Source organism: Petaurus breviceps, unplaced genomic scaffold (assembly GCF_028583685.1).
Source record: "Petaurus breviceps papuanus isolate PSGF00001 unplaced genomic scaffold, PetGlider_PUasm1.0 90784, whole genome shotgun sequence".
Lineage (NCBI taxonomy): Eukaryota > Metazoa > Chordata > Mammalia > Diprotodontia > Petauridae > Petaurus > Petaurus breviceps.
Window position 1 is genome coordinate 7,919,197 of NW_027187345.1, and position 16,900 is coordinate 7,936,096.

The window sequence follows — 16,900 nt, forward strand, 5'->3', positions numbered from 1 at the left end:
CCATACCCTATACCTTAGAGATGACTATCATTAGACACAAATAGGTGTGTATATATGTAAAACTATTCTATACATACTTCTATTTATCAGTTCTTTCTCTGGATACAGATAGTGTCTATTATTATTATTATTTCTTGAAGCAATTGGGGTTAAGTAACTTGCTCAAGGTTACACAGCCAGTTTTTTTTCTGGGTGTGGTGCTAAGTATCTGAGCCCGGATTTGATCCCAGGTCATCCTGACTCTGGGGCTGGTGCTCTTACTTGCTGTGCTACCTGGCCACCCCGTGTCTATTATTTTTTAAAGGTAGATTCAAAGGTTTTGCAGTGTTAGTAAGCTATTATTTGAAGCCTATGTAAATTACTGGAAATTTAACGGAATCAGTATTCTTTTTCTTTATCAGTCCCTCAAACTCCTCTGGGCTCAGATACACCAACTATAGTCTCATCTTCTCCAGATTCAAGAACTTATTGGCCATTTCCACGCTAAGCCATTCCCCATTTCCACACCACTTTCGATCCACCACATAAACATTTTCTAGGGTCCCTTTATGTGTCATCTGCAATCAGACTGGAAACTCCTTGAGGGCAGGAACCTTTTACTTTTTGAATAGTATGCCCAGTGCTTAGCACAGTGCCTATCATATACTATATAATTAATAAATATTCTCTTTCTCTCTCTGTCTCTCCTCTCTCTTTTTCATCTTTAGCTCCATGGGTCCTATATACATGAAGATGTTAATTTTTTCCATCTTATGAGTTTTTCATATATGACTCTTCTAATCAGTTGTTGAAACATAGTCCCATTTACTAGCATTCTTCTATTCTTGCCTCTCCCCTGTCCCTCAAAGGTTTAAATTCATAAAATTTATTGTTAACATATATTTATGTTATACATAACATTTATATGTAATGATTTATATAAAATTCATAAATTTATTCATAAAATAAAATGAGCAATTTATTCCAATTATAAAACTGCATCTAAAATAATAAAATTTTTTTCTCTCTCACTGATATTTTTTTTCCTTGTAGAAAAATGCAGCTATGAAATTTAGTCATTAAAAACAGACTATTCTTTTAAAATATACTAAAAAAAATTACATTATTGCTGCTAATCATTGGTACAAACTAGCAAAGCATTCTTACCTTAGATACAAAACATTCTGCTATGGCCACAGGATCATTTTCACAGTTTTCTAAATCTTGCAAAAGCCCACTAATAACAACAAAAAACAAAAGCAAGTAAAAAAAGTTAATTTGCAGTCTTTCATAATGAAGGATATTTTACCCAAGTAGATACAAGGCAGTTTGTGGTGCTAGGTAGTCCAATGGATAGAGTTTTGAACCTAGGGTAAGGAAGATTTAGTTCAAAATCAGACTGACACTTTGACACTAGTTGTGTGATTCTGAATCAAGTCACTTAACCTTTGTCTGCCTCAGCTTCCTAACCTGTAAAATGGGGGTAATAATAATAATAATGCCTATTTTCCAGGAGAGTTATGAGGACAAAATGAAATAAAATTTCAGAGTTGCTTTGTAATCCATAAAGCACTATATAAATGCTATTATTATTATTATTACTATCTTTATTAGTTAAAATATTGCAATTGCTTTATTTTTTTTTTTTTTTGGAAAAATAGGATAGCCACTTTAAATACCATAACAAAAATCAGATTTATACTAAAAAATCACAAAAAGCAGGTAATGGCAGATTTTTTCATTCTATCACTCAGCAAATGATAAATGATTCTCACCAATTTTCATGAAGCATATTTTAAAAAAGAAAATAATTCTTCCTTATCCAGCATAACAAAAAGGGTATTGGTCTTAAAGACAGAAGATTTGAGGTCAAATACTATTTTCACGTGTTCTTCTTTCCTGACTCCATCATGTTCCACATCACCAACTCTCATTTGCACATCTTGGATGTCTTCAAGGCATCTCAAACTCAGTGCATTCTACCCCTTAGCAAACATCATGATCTCAAAACACCAGCCTCCTTGCTCTTCCTTTAAATTCCACCTCACAGCTTGTACCTTTTTATTGGCTGTCCTCATGTCAGGAATCCCCTTCTGCCTTGCCTCTGTCTCCTGCCTTCTCAGCTCAAATCCAACCTTCTGCAAGAAGCCTTCCCTAATCCTCCTTCCCGCCTTGCCATCCTTCAGAAGTTACCTCTAATTTACCCTGCCCACAGTTGCTGGCACATTGTTTCACCCATTAAAATGTGAGATCACTGAGGGAAGGGAACATATTTTTGCCTTCCTTTGTATCTGCAGCCCATAGTAAACACTTAATACTTGTTGACTCATGGACTGACATTATCTTCCCCCACTCTCCCATTCTTCTCTCTTCTTAACTTTCCTATTACTATCAAGGGTACCAAAATCCTTCTAGGCATCCAAGCATATAACTTCATTATCATCTCCAACTCCTCACTTTTCTTCACTCACTTTCATCCCATTGTCATTTCTAATTTCACATCATTCTCCTATACATTCCCTTCTCTCTACTAACATAGCCCTCACTCTAATGCAGGTCATCATTACTTCTTACCTGGATTATTATTATTGTTTTGCTTTTTTGGAGGGGGAAGGGGAGGGCAACTGGGGTTAAGTGACTTGCCCAAGGTCACACAGCTAGTAAGTGTTAAGTATCTGATGCTGAATTTGAACTCAGGTCCTCCTGACCCCAGGGCCAGTGCTTTATTCACTGTACCCCCTAGCCACCCCTAGATTTTTTTTTAAGTTTTTAATTACTCTTCCTGCCTCAAGTCTCTCCCTATTCTAACCCATGCTTGAATCAGCTTCCAAATTGATTTTCCTTATGGTCACGATACACCTACTAAGCTCCAGTGGCTCTTTATTACCTTCAAAAACAAATGATAAGATCCTCTATTTAGCATTTCCCAACCTGTGTTCTTCCTATATTTCCAGCAGTCTTTGTATAAACTCTATAGTCCAGCTACATTACTTGCTGTTATGCACAAAGAACACTCTATCTCTGGACCCCTTGTCTTTGGTCAGCTCCATACCTGGAATCTGTTCTCCTTCTTCCTCACAGCCTCCTTGTTTCTCTCAGCTAAAATTCTCCTTTCTTCAAGAGGCTATTCCAGGTCATTCTCTGCCTTCCATCCCTCACCCCCCATGCCATCCCTCTGTTTCTAATAACTTTGTATGTATCTTGCATGTACAGAAGTTATTCACCAGTTGTCTTCCCCACTAGAATTTGAGCTTTTTAAGGGAAGAGACGTTTTACCTTTATATTTTCAATGTGTAGGTCAGTGCTTACCAGGTTAATTTGGTTAAATTGGTTTAAAAAATACCTGCAAAGAAACTCTAGATTGAAGATGATAATAAATAATAAAAACAAAAGCCAACAAGAGAATGGCAGAGAGGAGACTTCTAGGAGAGGTTCCTTATCAGCCATGTAGTTAGGTAAAAATACTTACAATCTCATCACAACTGGTAAGTAAACCTTCTACTTCCCAAATTTGAAATGATCAAGATCATATGAAATGTGAATTTACATCCCCTATCAGTAACAATGAACTTCATCTTAGGCATCTATTGTCATTTGAGAAATTAACTAGTGCTAGTAGGAAGCCAACATAGTTAATAAGACATTTAGGAAATAAGCTTCTGTTGCCAAAAGCAACATGTCATGTTACCATGGGCAAGTCATTTAACTTCTCTGGTCCTCAGTTTCTTCAGTCTTTATAAAACTAAGGGATTAGACTAGATGATTTCTAAGGTGCTCCCTAGATATATGATCTAATGACTTGTCAAAACTGCCATATATATATATACTTAAATTTGGAAATGGAATTTTCTAGTAGGTTAAAAAAGCGCTTCAAAATGAAAAGCTTTAATAGGTTGCGAGCCCATTTACTAAAAATATAAAAACATAACATCTTCCAATTAATTTACTTGAACAAATGAATTGACATCAGGGAAGATGGAAATATACTGGCTTGATTTCAACAAAAGCCTGGGCATAATTGGTAGATGAGATTGAAAAATGTGTACCATCACAGTCATTGCAGCAATTAATGCACATCTTCCTTTGGAATTGATGTATCTTTGTGAGGTAGTTTTTTTCAGCTACAACTATAAAAACAAAGCATCACAATAAATAAAACTTAAAACCAGACCTTAGAATTGTGGTGTCAGAAAATATCAAAACAAGATTTTCAAAAATTATGAGAGCAAAAAGTATTTTTGTATGACAAAATAAAAATGACTTGAAAATATTTTGTCTTTATTTCATCTTTTAATTTCTGCAATTTTATAATGTACATGATATATCAATATAGCAGCACATGCATGTAATTTATAAATAAACATTATATATACACACATTTTGGAGTGCTGTTCAAATTTCTTTTTACTAAGGCACTGTATGATTGGTCAGTCAATAAACATTTATTAAGTTCTTACTATGTGGGCACTGTGCTAAGTCTGAGGGATACAAATATGAAAAAGAAAGATATCCCTGCCCTTAAGGAGTTTACAATCTAATGGGTGAAGATAACACACAAAAAGAAGCCTAGAGGGAGGAAGGAAAAGAAGATATCCATTGCAGTGTTATGATGGAGAAATCCACATGAATGGAATGAAATGGCTGGCCTGCAGCCTCCCCTCCCCCCCACCCCCAAAATGGAGGTTTTGGAGTTTATGGCATCACCTTCCAATCAAAGGGGTAGAGGGAACTGCTTAGGCATGAGTGTCAAGGCTGAATCAGTCTTTCTGGATGATGATATTTCTAAAATGCTGAGAGACTATTGGTCTACACAATCCGTTTAGTATTTAATTGGTGTCCTGAATTATTAGTTTTCTTTTAATATGTATATCTTTTATCTCTTCAATGAGACTGCTTGCTCCTTGACCACAAAGTCCATTTCTTATAATTTTTTGTATTCATTTGTCAGGGTATCTTACACATAGTAGGTACTCAAAAAATAACTGTTGACTGATTCACTATTTCTTATTCATTCACCCTAGGTATAAATGAATATGCTTTTGCATTCAAGCCAGCATCTGTGTTCTTGCATTCACTAGTACTTTTTCATGCTTATTACCATTTCATTCTCTGTTTTACATTTCTGTGACTTAATATTGCCAACTCTTTTTTAGCTATTTTGTTAACAAGCCTAGATGGAATGGTAAAAATGAACTTTTCTATATCATTCCCCATCCTATACATGCTTGCCCAATCCATATCACTAAAGGCAACCAAAATTAAAAGAGTGGGTGACAGCAATTGGACCACTGGGTCCAACAGATTTAATAGAAGGTCAGCAGGAAGAGAGAACGATGATGAAAAAATAAAATAAGTATTCTAGTTTGGTGGCACAGTGGATAGAATGCCAGATTTGGAGTCAGAATGACTTGATTTCAAATCCTACCTCAGACATTTACTAGCTGTATTGACCCTGGGTAAGTCATTTAACCTGTTTGCCTCATTTTCCTCATCTACCAAGTGGGTATAGTAATAGCACCCACCTATTGTTGATCAAATGACATAATGATTGTAAAGTGCTTAGCACAGTGTCTGGAATATAGTAAATGCTATATAAATGTTAGCTATTTATCATCATCATCACCAACATCACTGTCACCATAGTCAATCACAACTCCTCTTCACATAGCAGTTGGTAGTTTGCAAAGAATTTTCCTCCCAACAATCTCAGGAGGTGCAAATATTCCTATTCTATAGCTAAGGAAACTGAGGCTTTGAGATAGTAAATGAATTGTTCATGGTCACAGAGCTAATATGTTCCTGAGATAGAATTTGAACCCAGGTTTGAAGCTGAGGGCTATTTTTCTATTCCTACCACTTCTTCCCCCATACCCTTTTGCTTTCTTTTCCCCTAAGACACAAGGCATTTTATTGCTAAACACAAAATACCAACAAGCTATCCAAGGAAGGAAAGTAATCAATATAAAGCAATAAGGATAGGAGACAGGGAGGGGTTGCCCTTTAATCATTCAGTCTGTATGGAAGAATAAAGAAGACGCTTGGAAGGGACTGAGACACAGATCCATGGACTAGGTACATACGAATATGCATTAAGGCTAAAAGGAAGGAAAGAAGGAGAGAGAATGGGGACAAGAGAGAAAGAACACCCCAAGCAAGAGAAAAGAGGAAGAGGTGGGAGTCACATCTTAAACTTCAAAGAAGGGAGTGAGGACTTCTTTGCTGCCCATTAGATGAATAACCCTGGAAGTGTGGAGTTTGTGAACTCTGATAAACCCATCCCACCCAACCAGAATGTCTTCTCTGCTGCTATGAAACTGAAAACATCGGAGAGAATCTCCCCCTCACTACATCCTTACCCCCAATCCTGGAGAATCTCAAACTTCAGGATCACCTCACCTCTGCCTTTTACCCACCAATTTTCAGCTAAGCAGTCAGTATCTTAGCTGTTCGTCCTTTGTTTTCGAAAAAAGACCAATGACATCATAATGCTGGGGTAAAATAGTGGATGATGGATGATGTCTTGACTTGTGTGTGAATTGGATTTAAGTGAGGCAGAATCACCCAAAGACATCAACCTCATTCTCTCTTCCAGCATCATCTAAATCTAGTGGTAGGAAAAAATCAAGACGACTGGCTATAACATGGGATGCAGTGGTTGGCCTTGGCATCTGGCCAAGCTCTAAGTGCTTGCCCTCTCAAGCATCTGCCCTGCTCATCCTGCTTTGATTACCCAAGAGTTCAGAAGTGTCTTTGCTATATGGATGAACTGAATCAGTACTAGAAACTGTCTCTGCCTTCAAAGAGCCAAATGGGTGGATTAAGGAATATATATAGAAACATATTATTTCAAAATTATAAAAGCAAGACAAAGGGAAAACTCAGGTCACAGATTATATTTCCTTCTCAAGACAGTAACAATATTACAGTTTTCCTGGCTTCAGGGTTGGAATAATTTCTCCTTTACCCTGCCAATCAATCAGTTTTTTTCTTTTTTTAGTAGAGCTAAGGGGGTGGGGTGAGAAGTTCAATGCATTCTCCAGTGTGTGTGTATGTGAGTGTATGTTCATGTGTGTATGTGCAATACAAAAATGCTTCCTCTTATACAGTGACAGATCCATCAAATTGTCCCTGGATCACTGATGTAAATGTAAAACAAAAATTATACCATGGCCTTGAGGATTTCAGTCCTTCACTATGAATGAGATCCCGAAAGGGAGCCACTCCCATTCAAATCTGAAATTGGCTCCATATAACACTTCCCTTCTCCACCCTCCTAACTGGGTTATTTGGCACCTGAACTTGGAGCATCTGCAAGGGATCCATGTGCCCATGGGAATATAAAATGTAATGAGCTATAAACAGCACCAAATTCCCCTTGAATTTCCTAGCTACATTAGCTCAGACCAGGAAAGCTACTTTCTGGGAAAGGGGAGGGACAAGGATGAGGGAGGACTATGTCTACTATTGTCTGGGAATTACAGACACTTGATGATGCCAAAATGTACTAAAAAATGCAAGAAAATATTAGCAGCCGATTCTTACTGATGGAGAACAGACTATATAATTTTATCTGGCCTCTGCCTCACCTCTCATAACATGGAACAGGCAGGAAAGACGATGGCCCTAAATTAATTTTGTTTTTAGAAGCAATAAACTTTAGCCTATTTGGATGAGAAATAATCATCTGAAGTATTCTCAATTTGGAAAAAAAAATTCTGATTTTAAAAGAACAGAAAGAATGAAGAAATTTTGCTGTGACTTTTTTAGAAAAAGAAAAAAGAGAAAGAACCATTGGTAAGAGGAAGTTTTCTACTCTAAGTAGAAGGAAAGTTTCTTAACAATGAGAACAATCCAAATGAGTAAGGGACTGCCTCGAGAAACCTCCCTCCCTGGAGGTCTGTGAGCCAAGATGGCCACTTGTCAGGCACGTTATAGATGGGATTCTACTTCAGTCAGCTACATGTTGGATTAGGTGGTCTTTGTATTCTCTTCCTACTCTAACTTTCTGTGACATATGAAGGAAATTAAGTACTAAAAGGTATAAAGAGAGATGAAATACAGAGGAGTGATCATTATTATCTGAGACCTTATTATTGTTGTTTGTCCTTTGTCTCTAAGAGCACTAAAATGACATCATGATGCAGTGTATCTGGCTGTGACTGATCATACCAGCATGAGCTTGGAAGGCTTTAACACAGCCCTCAATATAGTTAATATACCATTTTGGGGGGATATGTCTCTAAACTTGCACATCTCACATTTCTTTTGAGCTACTGCAATTCTGCTTTGTTCATAGAGCACAGCACCTTCTTTAATGTGGGCACACCATGTTGGATGATTCTGTCCAGTGTCTCTCATTTCTCACAACTGATACCAAAGTTCTTCAGGGAGACCTTGAGAGTGTCCTTGCACTGCTTCTTCTGACCACACGTGAGCACTTGCTCTGTGTGAATTCTCCATATAAGTCTTTTAGGCAAGCATACGTTTGGCATTTGAACAACATGGCCAGCCCATCAGAGTTGTGCTTTTCTGGGGTAGATTCTGAATGTTTGGCAGTTCAAGTCAAGAAAGGACCTCAGCGTCCAGTACCTTATCTCACCAGGTGATCTTAAGAGTCTTCCTAAGACAATTCAAATGGAAGCCGTTCCATTTTCTGGCATGGGTACCATACCAGTGGGTAGACTGTTCAAGTTTCACAGGCATACAACAATGAAGTCAGTGCAATGGCTCTGCAGACCTTCAGTTTGGCAGGCAGCCCAATACCTCTTCCCTCCCTCACATTTGTTCTGAGTCTCCCAAAGGCTAAACTAGTTCTGGCAATTGTACACGAACCTCACCATCTATGTGTAACAAGTGTGTGCATTCTCCCATGATCTTTTCAGTGATGTTGTCAGATGCCTTCAATGAGGACAAAAGCAAGGTCAACTACTATACTGATGGTAAATTATTTAATTTGAAAAGGCTACAGATCAAGACTAAAGTGGAACAGGGTGGCCAGGTGGCACAGTGAATAGAGCACCGGCCCTGGAGTCAGGAGGACCAGAGGTCACACTGGCCTCAGATACTTAACACAAAAACTAGCCATGTGACCTTAGGCAAGTAACACCAATTGCCATACTTTCCCCCCTCCAAAAAGCAAAAAAACAACAACCCCAAAACAAACAAAAAAAAAGATTAAAGTAGAAGAAGAGTTGATGTAGTACTTTTTGTTTGTAGATGACTGTGCACTCAACACAGTCTTTGAGGTTAGGTTAAGATGCAAGAAAGTATGGATCGATTGCCACTTGTGCTAATTTTGGCCTAACAATTAACACCAAGAAAACAGCCAGCATCACATTATCCAGACATGGAACCATCAGTTACAGAAAATGGAGAAAATTTTGAATGCTGTGGATAAGCTCACTTACCTTGACAGTATACTTTCTAGGGATGTCCATATAGATGATGAGGTTGATGCACTGAGGCCTTATTACAGATACATTCAAATCAACATTTAGATAAATCCTATTTTAAGGAGGGGATGTTATACAAGACATTTGGCATTTCTTCCCCTTTGCTTCCCAGAACAGAGGGGAATAAGTGGATTCCTTTGACAATGTCAATTTTCTAGACATTAAGGAATTTATATAGACTTGGACTTCTAGGCTGTTTTGCTGATTACTGTACGAGAAGCAACTATATACACACATATACATGTATATACATATACGTACACACAGAAATATATGCAAAACATGCACATATGCATGCTAAAGTTTGCCTTTTTCAATTAAGGCTGCTACATATATGTGAGCATGTGATTGTAAATACGTAGCTGTACATACTCACATATTAGGCATATTCTATCATCTTTGACAGAAGAATTCATGAAATATTACTTCAAAAAAGTCAGCTAAAGCATCCAGAGAGGAAAAAAACAGCATTGCCTTTTGGCTGGTTTAATTATAAGATTTCAAGTCTCACCTTAGATATGTGGAAAATCTTGCAAACAAACTAGAAGTGGTAACATATGCAGGCCCACAGTTTTGCTTTATGCCAAGTGTCCCAAAAGTCTTAATGCAGTTGTACTGGTAGCTTAAAACTGTACTAAAGCTTTTGGGACACCCTGTAATAATGTTCATTAAAATTACTGATTTAAGAAATACAAATCAAGACCTTACAATTGCCATGGAAGATAGTATTCACAACCTTATTTTGTGTGTAACAACAACAACAACAACAACAAAAAGTCCCACATTTTCTGGGCAATGTTATCACCTAAAAGAAGATATTTGAGTGCTTGAAATGTTTTGATAAGGATTAAAGAAATAAGATTTAAGGCCACAGAAATGAAGTTTGCAATTCAAAATAACACGGACAAAAAAACCTCTTCCACTCACATTGAAATACTAGAACAATACTCTTGAAAATGATGACCAGAACTTGAGACTAAATTAAACAAATTCTTCAAAATGAGACAGCATTATGTATGAGTGCATACAAACATGCAAAATTATGTAACCACATGGATACCTCACCATAATGTGTCCTCAATTTTACTCATTAAACCCTGATTGCAGGTTCATTTTAGTCCTGATTGTAAAAAAAAAAAATGACCTTATAAATTAACAGACAATTCAGGAATGTAAAATTTTTCTTGGCAACAAAACTAAATTTTATTCTTATTTGCATGAAGAAGAACATGCCCCTCGGAGGACTTTCTGTACTTCTCTGATGAACTCTATCTATGGAATAACAATATCACATAACCAAAAGGTTTGTTGTACAGAGTAAATGAGACAGTGTATGCAAAGCACTTTATAAATGCCAGCTATTTTTATTATTTATAATCCTATGATTATAGGTCACTGCATGTGTCTTAAGTCCTTAATTTACTATAAGTACCATGGAGTCTAGAACTCCTATCTCTTTGTCGTCAATCCCTCAAAAAACGTTCTGCACACAGGGAGGGATTAATACATGTTTACTGAGTTGGGATGAATTTGCTCTACCTTCTCTACACTGATGTTCATTTTTCAGCAAGGGTGAAAAATAGCCCTGGAATAAATTATACAATCTTCGAAGATAGAGAAAAATAAAGCCATTTTAGATGGTTATCAGTAACTCTGAAAGTGAAGTGGACACAACTCTGCTTTCACAAAAGATCAAAAGCTAGAGACCCCTAGCCCTGTCTAGGAACTTGAATTAAATATGTTTAACACTGACATATTACTAAAAGATTATAAAATATAAACCCTTTATATTATATATAAACCCTATATATAAAAATATACATAATATATAATATACTATTATTAAATATAAATGTATAATATATTTATATATGACAATTATAATATAATAAATAATATAATTATATAATAATGTGCAATAAATATTGTATATAAACCCTATATAAAATATACATAATATATACTATAAATATATAATAAAATTATATAATAATATATAGTAAATGTTATATATAAACCCTATATTAAAATATACATAATATATATGTACTATTATGTAATATTAATATAATTATATAATATATTTATATATAGCATAATTATAATATAATAACTAATATAATATATAACAAATATTATATATAAACCCTATATAAAATATACATAATATATAATGTATGCTATTATATAATATGTTTATAGATAACAATTATAATATAATAAATAATATAATTATATAATAATATATGTAATAAATATTATGTATATGTAAATCCTATATAAAATATAAAACCCTTTACCTTTTGTATTTACTGTTTGCTTTTCCCCTTTTACTCCTTACATATTGTAATCCTGTTTCATTTCATATATGGCACCATAATAATACTTCTTTTTTTAAAGGCTAAAGAACATTAAACTACAAAGGAATCCAACTCAATTATAATATAATGCCAAGGCTCCTCAGTCTGCTTTCCCCCCCCCCCCCTGTTCTCTCAGTGGATAAGGGCAATGTGGCAAAATGAAAAGAGATGGTCTTAACACTAAGAAAACCTGGTTTCAAGGTCTTTTCATGATATTTACAGGTTCTGTGACTCTAGAAAATGCATTTAACCTCTGAAGCTCTATAATAATCTAAGTTGTAGAAAAGGTGCCTATCTGCATTGGTCAAGATGATTTCCAGGAGCTCCTCCAGTGAAATCACAGGTTCAGTTCTTCTCCCTATACTTCTATCCTCTTAGGGAACAGGTTGCCTCAAAATTCATTTTGTGGTAGTTAATGCTTACATCTCTATATCCTCTCTCCTGAGCTCTGCTTCTGCATCACCAACTACCCGCTAGATATTTTTGTTACAGATATTTCAAACTCAACATGTCAAAAACAGAACTTATTCTCCTTCTCATAAAACCCATCTCTCATTCTATTTTTCCTATTTCTGTATAGGCCACTACTGTTCTTACAGATATCCAAGTTCTCAACCTTGGTGTCATCTGCAGTTCTTTATTCTCTCTCCCCCATACAACAAATCAGATGCCAAGTTTCACTAATTTTTAAACTCTACAGCATTTCCTGCACCTTTCCATTTATTCTCCACTATCACAACCACCATAGTGCCAGTCATCATTATCTCTCACCCAGACTATTGGAACAGGTCTCTCTGCCTCCAATTTCCCTCCCTAGAATCCATTCTCCACAAAGGTGGCAAAATGATATTCCTAAAGTTCACGTCTAACCAAGTCATTCTCTTGTTCAAGAAGCTCCTTTGACTCCTGATTGATTATAAAATAGAAATTCTCCTTTTGGCATTTAAAGCCCTTAGTAATTTGGCACCAGCCATATTTCCAGCCAAAATTCTCTACTTGCTGTTCCCTTTAAACCAGATTCAACTTCCCATCTTGATGCCTTTTGCATCCTTGTCCCTGTGGCCTGGACGGTACATCTTCGTCTCTACCTTTTAGAATCTGTAGCTTCAGGGTTTCACTTAAATGCCAACTCCTACATAAGGCCTTTTAAAAAATCTTTGAGTTATTAGTTCTCTCTGGTCTCCTCAATATTCATACACATACACACACACACACACACACACACACACATATATATATATTCTTTACTTATTTCTAAATACATTATTTCTCCCCAGCAGAATGTAAAATGTATAAAGACAGTTTTGGTTTGGCCTTTGGATCACCAGTATCTAACACTATACTCAGCATATAGTTGACAACTAATGAATGGTTATTGCAGTCAGGAATGTGATGTTGGACTATTTGTACCTAAGAGATATAATTTTTCTCCAAATACTGAGGGGAGTTAAGGTACAAAAATTCTTTGTAATCAGATTTAATTATTTTAATCAACTAATGAAATATGTTTCAAGTACCCTTGGGCTCAGGAATTTGTAATAGGTACTGTAAGAGAAACCAAAAAAGTATTTGAGAAAACCCATAAACTCATAACTTTGGACCTGTACATTTTTTGCTATGGAAGGAAAACAACCCTGATCATTCTGTGAACCTATAATTAGATCATCTCTCCAGTGATTGCAGGATAAAAGAGGTTTGATGGAGAATCAATAATGTACTTAGGAAACTATATAAGTACTTACCCAGATTTAAGTTTTCAAAGAATGGTAATCTTCTGAAAAGTGGAGGACTACAGATGGTCAGTTTTCATGTGTTATATCCCTTAAGAAGTTAGGCCACATGAATCTTAGAAACTAATAATCTGGTCGTTTTCATGTTGTCCATATTTCAGTATTATCTTACCTGTTGAAGTGGTAGATGTCTTGTATGTTTCCAAAAAGGGCAGATCTTTCTTCAGCCCCCAGAGAAAGTTTGGATTGGTCTTTGATACAATCAAGATAATCCTGTGAAATCAATGAGAGGGATGCCTTAAAAACTCCTGTCCTTTTCAATATCAGTAATAGAGGTATCTTTAATTATGTAAAATGAATCCTTCATATCAGTTTCAAATTGTCATTTCAATAATGCCTGTAGTAATTCTGTTGCGAGCAAACATTCTTTTATTAAAGATAACAATACTTGCCTGTTCCCTGACCTCAAGAAAACAAGAGATAAATTGAACAGTAACATGGAGACAACATGATATATGTTTATATATCCACCTGCAGAAAACTGTATATAGACTTCATTCACATTGTGATTAATAGCCACAATTAATTAACTGATAAAGTCAAATTTTTTCCATAACAAAATATTATTTCTTTGAATGATTGATACGAGAGAAAAACTTAATGGTGTTCCCAAATGTAATTTTGCAACAGTTAAAAATCAATTTGTTTTAAAACTAATCTTCAATAAATAAAATCCTCAAAAGTCCTTCAGTCAAACATTAATTTATAAATAGACAACATGTTTTGTTAAGTGATATGCCTCAGCATGATATACTTTAGCTGTTAATTTTGATTATAGGTATATAACATTTAATGGAACGTGAGTCAGTCAACTTAAAAGATTTTTTCCCCTCTGATATAATAGAAGTTTCTTGTACAAAACCTGGATTTCAAGTGGGGTTTTGATTCATAGTGGGTTGAATTTTATCTGTCTGAACTTAGAGACTCTCTGCTGAGATGGAGGAAAACTGTTCCCCTAAGACCTGTGTCTGAGAGTACTAGTCAAGAGAGCTCATAATGAAATGTCCTCCAGTAATGTTTGCAAAAGAACTCTGCAGGAGGCAGGAAAAAAATAAAGGAAAAAGTGAAAACAGCTGAAATAACGTAAAATGAAAAATAAATAAAACCCCCTACCCTGAGCTGAACAATGTAGTATGGCATTCAACCAAGGGCAACATAACATTCCATGGCCCCTCACTTTGAGGAAGTAACCCCATGAAATGTCAACTAGAGCATGAAAATCTTTACACCATAACTGCATTCCAAAGTCTGATAGCAAACACAATTTCTGATGCTCCAGTTAAGGGAAAATTGAAACTTAAGTGCATCACACAATTGTTTCTTATACCCTTCTGTAATCAACACTCATTATCTCAATTTCTGATGAACTCCTCAAATAAGAGTGACTTTTCTTAGCTTCTTTGCCAAAAAGAACACCTGCTTGGAAATCATGGAGTTGGAGAGCAATCCTACCCAGAGACTTCAATGAGAACCAAAGCTTTCTCTACAAAAAGGAAAGCTAGCTCTTCTTTCCTACCATCCCAAAGCAGCCTCAAGAAGCACACATGGCTATTGAGCAATGTTTGCATAATGAATAATGAGAACAAGGTCCTGGGGCTTCTCAGCCTTCGGACATTTTGTTTATATCTCAGAAACCACCCAAAGGAAGTCAACAGCCTCAGGAGTTTGTGAAGGCAACAGAGTAAATTGCTACAAACTCCAGGGTCAAGGAGCCCAGCAAGAACAGGACCTCATCTGACTTTCCTTTGGGTTTGTATTTATTTGAGTAGTGGACATTAATTACCAAAGCTGAATAAAATTGAACTCAAAAGCAAAGACTAAGTAAGGGGATGTGTGTGAAAGAGTGGAACCTCAAAGTGAAAGAGAAAAATCTATACCACAGATGGTAGAATTATTGTGCTTGCCCTCATATTTCTGGGAAGAACCATAAACAAATTTATGAATTGGAGTTTCCTGTAGTTATCCTGTGAAAGGTACCATCATTTGAAGGCTTTGAGTCTGTGTTAATAACCACAAGTATTAACTGATGTTGGTCTGTTGGAAAACACAAGATAAATGAAATTTTAACATACTTCCAAGTATCTTCTTTTGCTGAATGGCAAATTGGTAAGGTAGAACACTTGTGCTTAAGCAAACGATTAAATTTTAACTTAATGGCATCTTATTTCAATGAATTTAGTAACAGTTTATAGGATGACATATACATATCAATGTCATCACCACCACCAATCATCATCATCATCATCATTACCATCAGTAAGTATTTGCTGAGCACTTACTCTGTGCTAGGCACTGTGCTAAGCTTTGTGGAGGTAAAGAAAGATGAAGACAGATTCGCAGCCCTCAAGGAGCTCCCATTCTAATAGGGGAGACAACATGCACACAAGACATAGACTGTATGAATGGGAAGTAATCTCAGAAGGAAAAAGTTGCATAATCTAATAACTCTATGATATCATTTGGAATCTTCAAATTTTATCATTTGGAATCTTCAAATTTTATTTTTTAACTGGTCAACTTAGCTAACTTTACCAAAGGGCCTTAATTGTTTTTCAGATATTTGCCTTAATTGTTTTTCAGATATTTCATAGCTATCCCAACTCAGGGTGCTTTCCAAGATTATGGTGGAGTTGATATTTGGACTAGCTGTTAGCAGGATTAGGACAGAAAGTTCAGGTCTGCTAAAGATTTCATTGGTCTGCTGATTAATATAAGATGAAAGTTTAGATTTACCAATCTCTCTACTTTCTTTCAAGTCTGACTTTTTTTATGACTCCCCAAAATTAAATAAAAAATGCCTTTAGCGAAATAGGTCCAGTACAAACATGACAAGACAGAAGACAAGGAACAACAAGGTCTAGTTCAGAGGCTCTTTTGGGGGAGTATGAACCCCTTAGTCACTTTGTGGATGATTATGGTCTCCCTTCTTTGAATAAAGTTTTTAGATGCACAAAATGATAATACATAGGATTACAAAGAAAACCAATTATACTGAAATGTAGATACTAAAAAATATATTAAAAAAAGCCCACAGACCCCAGGTTAAGAACCTCTGATCTAGTTATATTGAATTCCACTGCCTGGGTCCCAGAACAGCTGCAGAATGCTATAGAATAGAAAACGAATCCTCCCTCCTCACTTGAACTTCAAGGTTTGCTAGATTTGCAGGAACCAGATACTAAATTCCTCATGTGAGGAAAGGATTGAGTTAAAGAGTACTAAGAATTTCAAATAGGGCTAGGGACAAAGAACCATGGCTCCCCTCCAACAAATCATGGCCCACCTCCAACTGAAAAGACTTCAAAACACCAAAGCCTAT

At 35.9% G+C, this 16,900-nt stretch overlaps 1 protein-coding gene across 6 annotated transcripts in view; it reads right to left on the bottom strand.

Moving 5' to 3' along the window:
• Positions 1-16,900, bottom strand: part of PLEKHG1 (pleckstrin homology and RhoGEF domain containing G1) — a 280,152-nt gene that overhangs the window by 45,091 nt on the left and 218,161 nt on the right. For all 6 annotated transcript variants that reach the window (XM_069069687.1, XM_069069688.1, XM_069069689.1 and 3 more), the window contains 2 exons: positions 13,694-13,794; positions 1,147-1,216 (listed from right to left, as the gene is read on the bottom strand). In XM_069069687.1, coding sequence (XP_068925788.1) covers positions 1,147-1,216; positions 13,694-13,794 — 171 coding nt within the window. The remainder of the gene's footprint in view (positions 1-1,146; positions 1,217-13,693; positions 13,795-16,900) is intronic.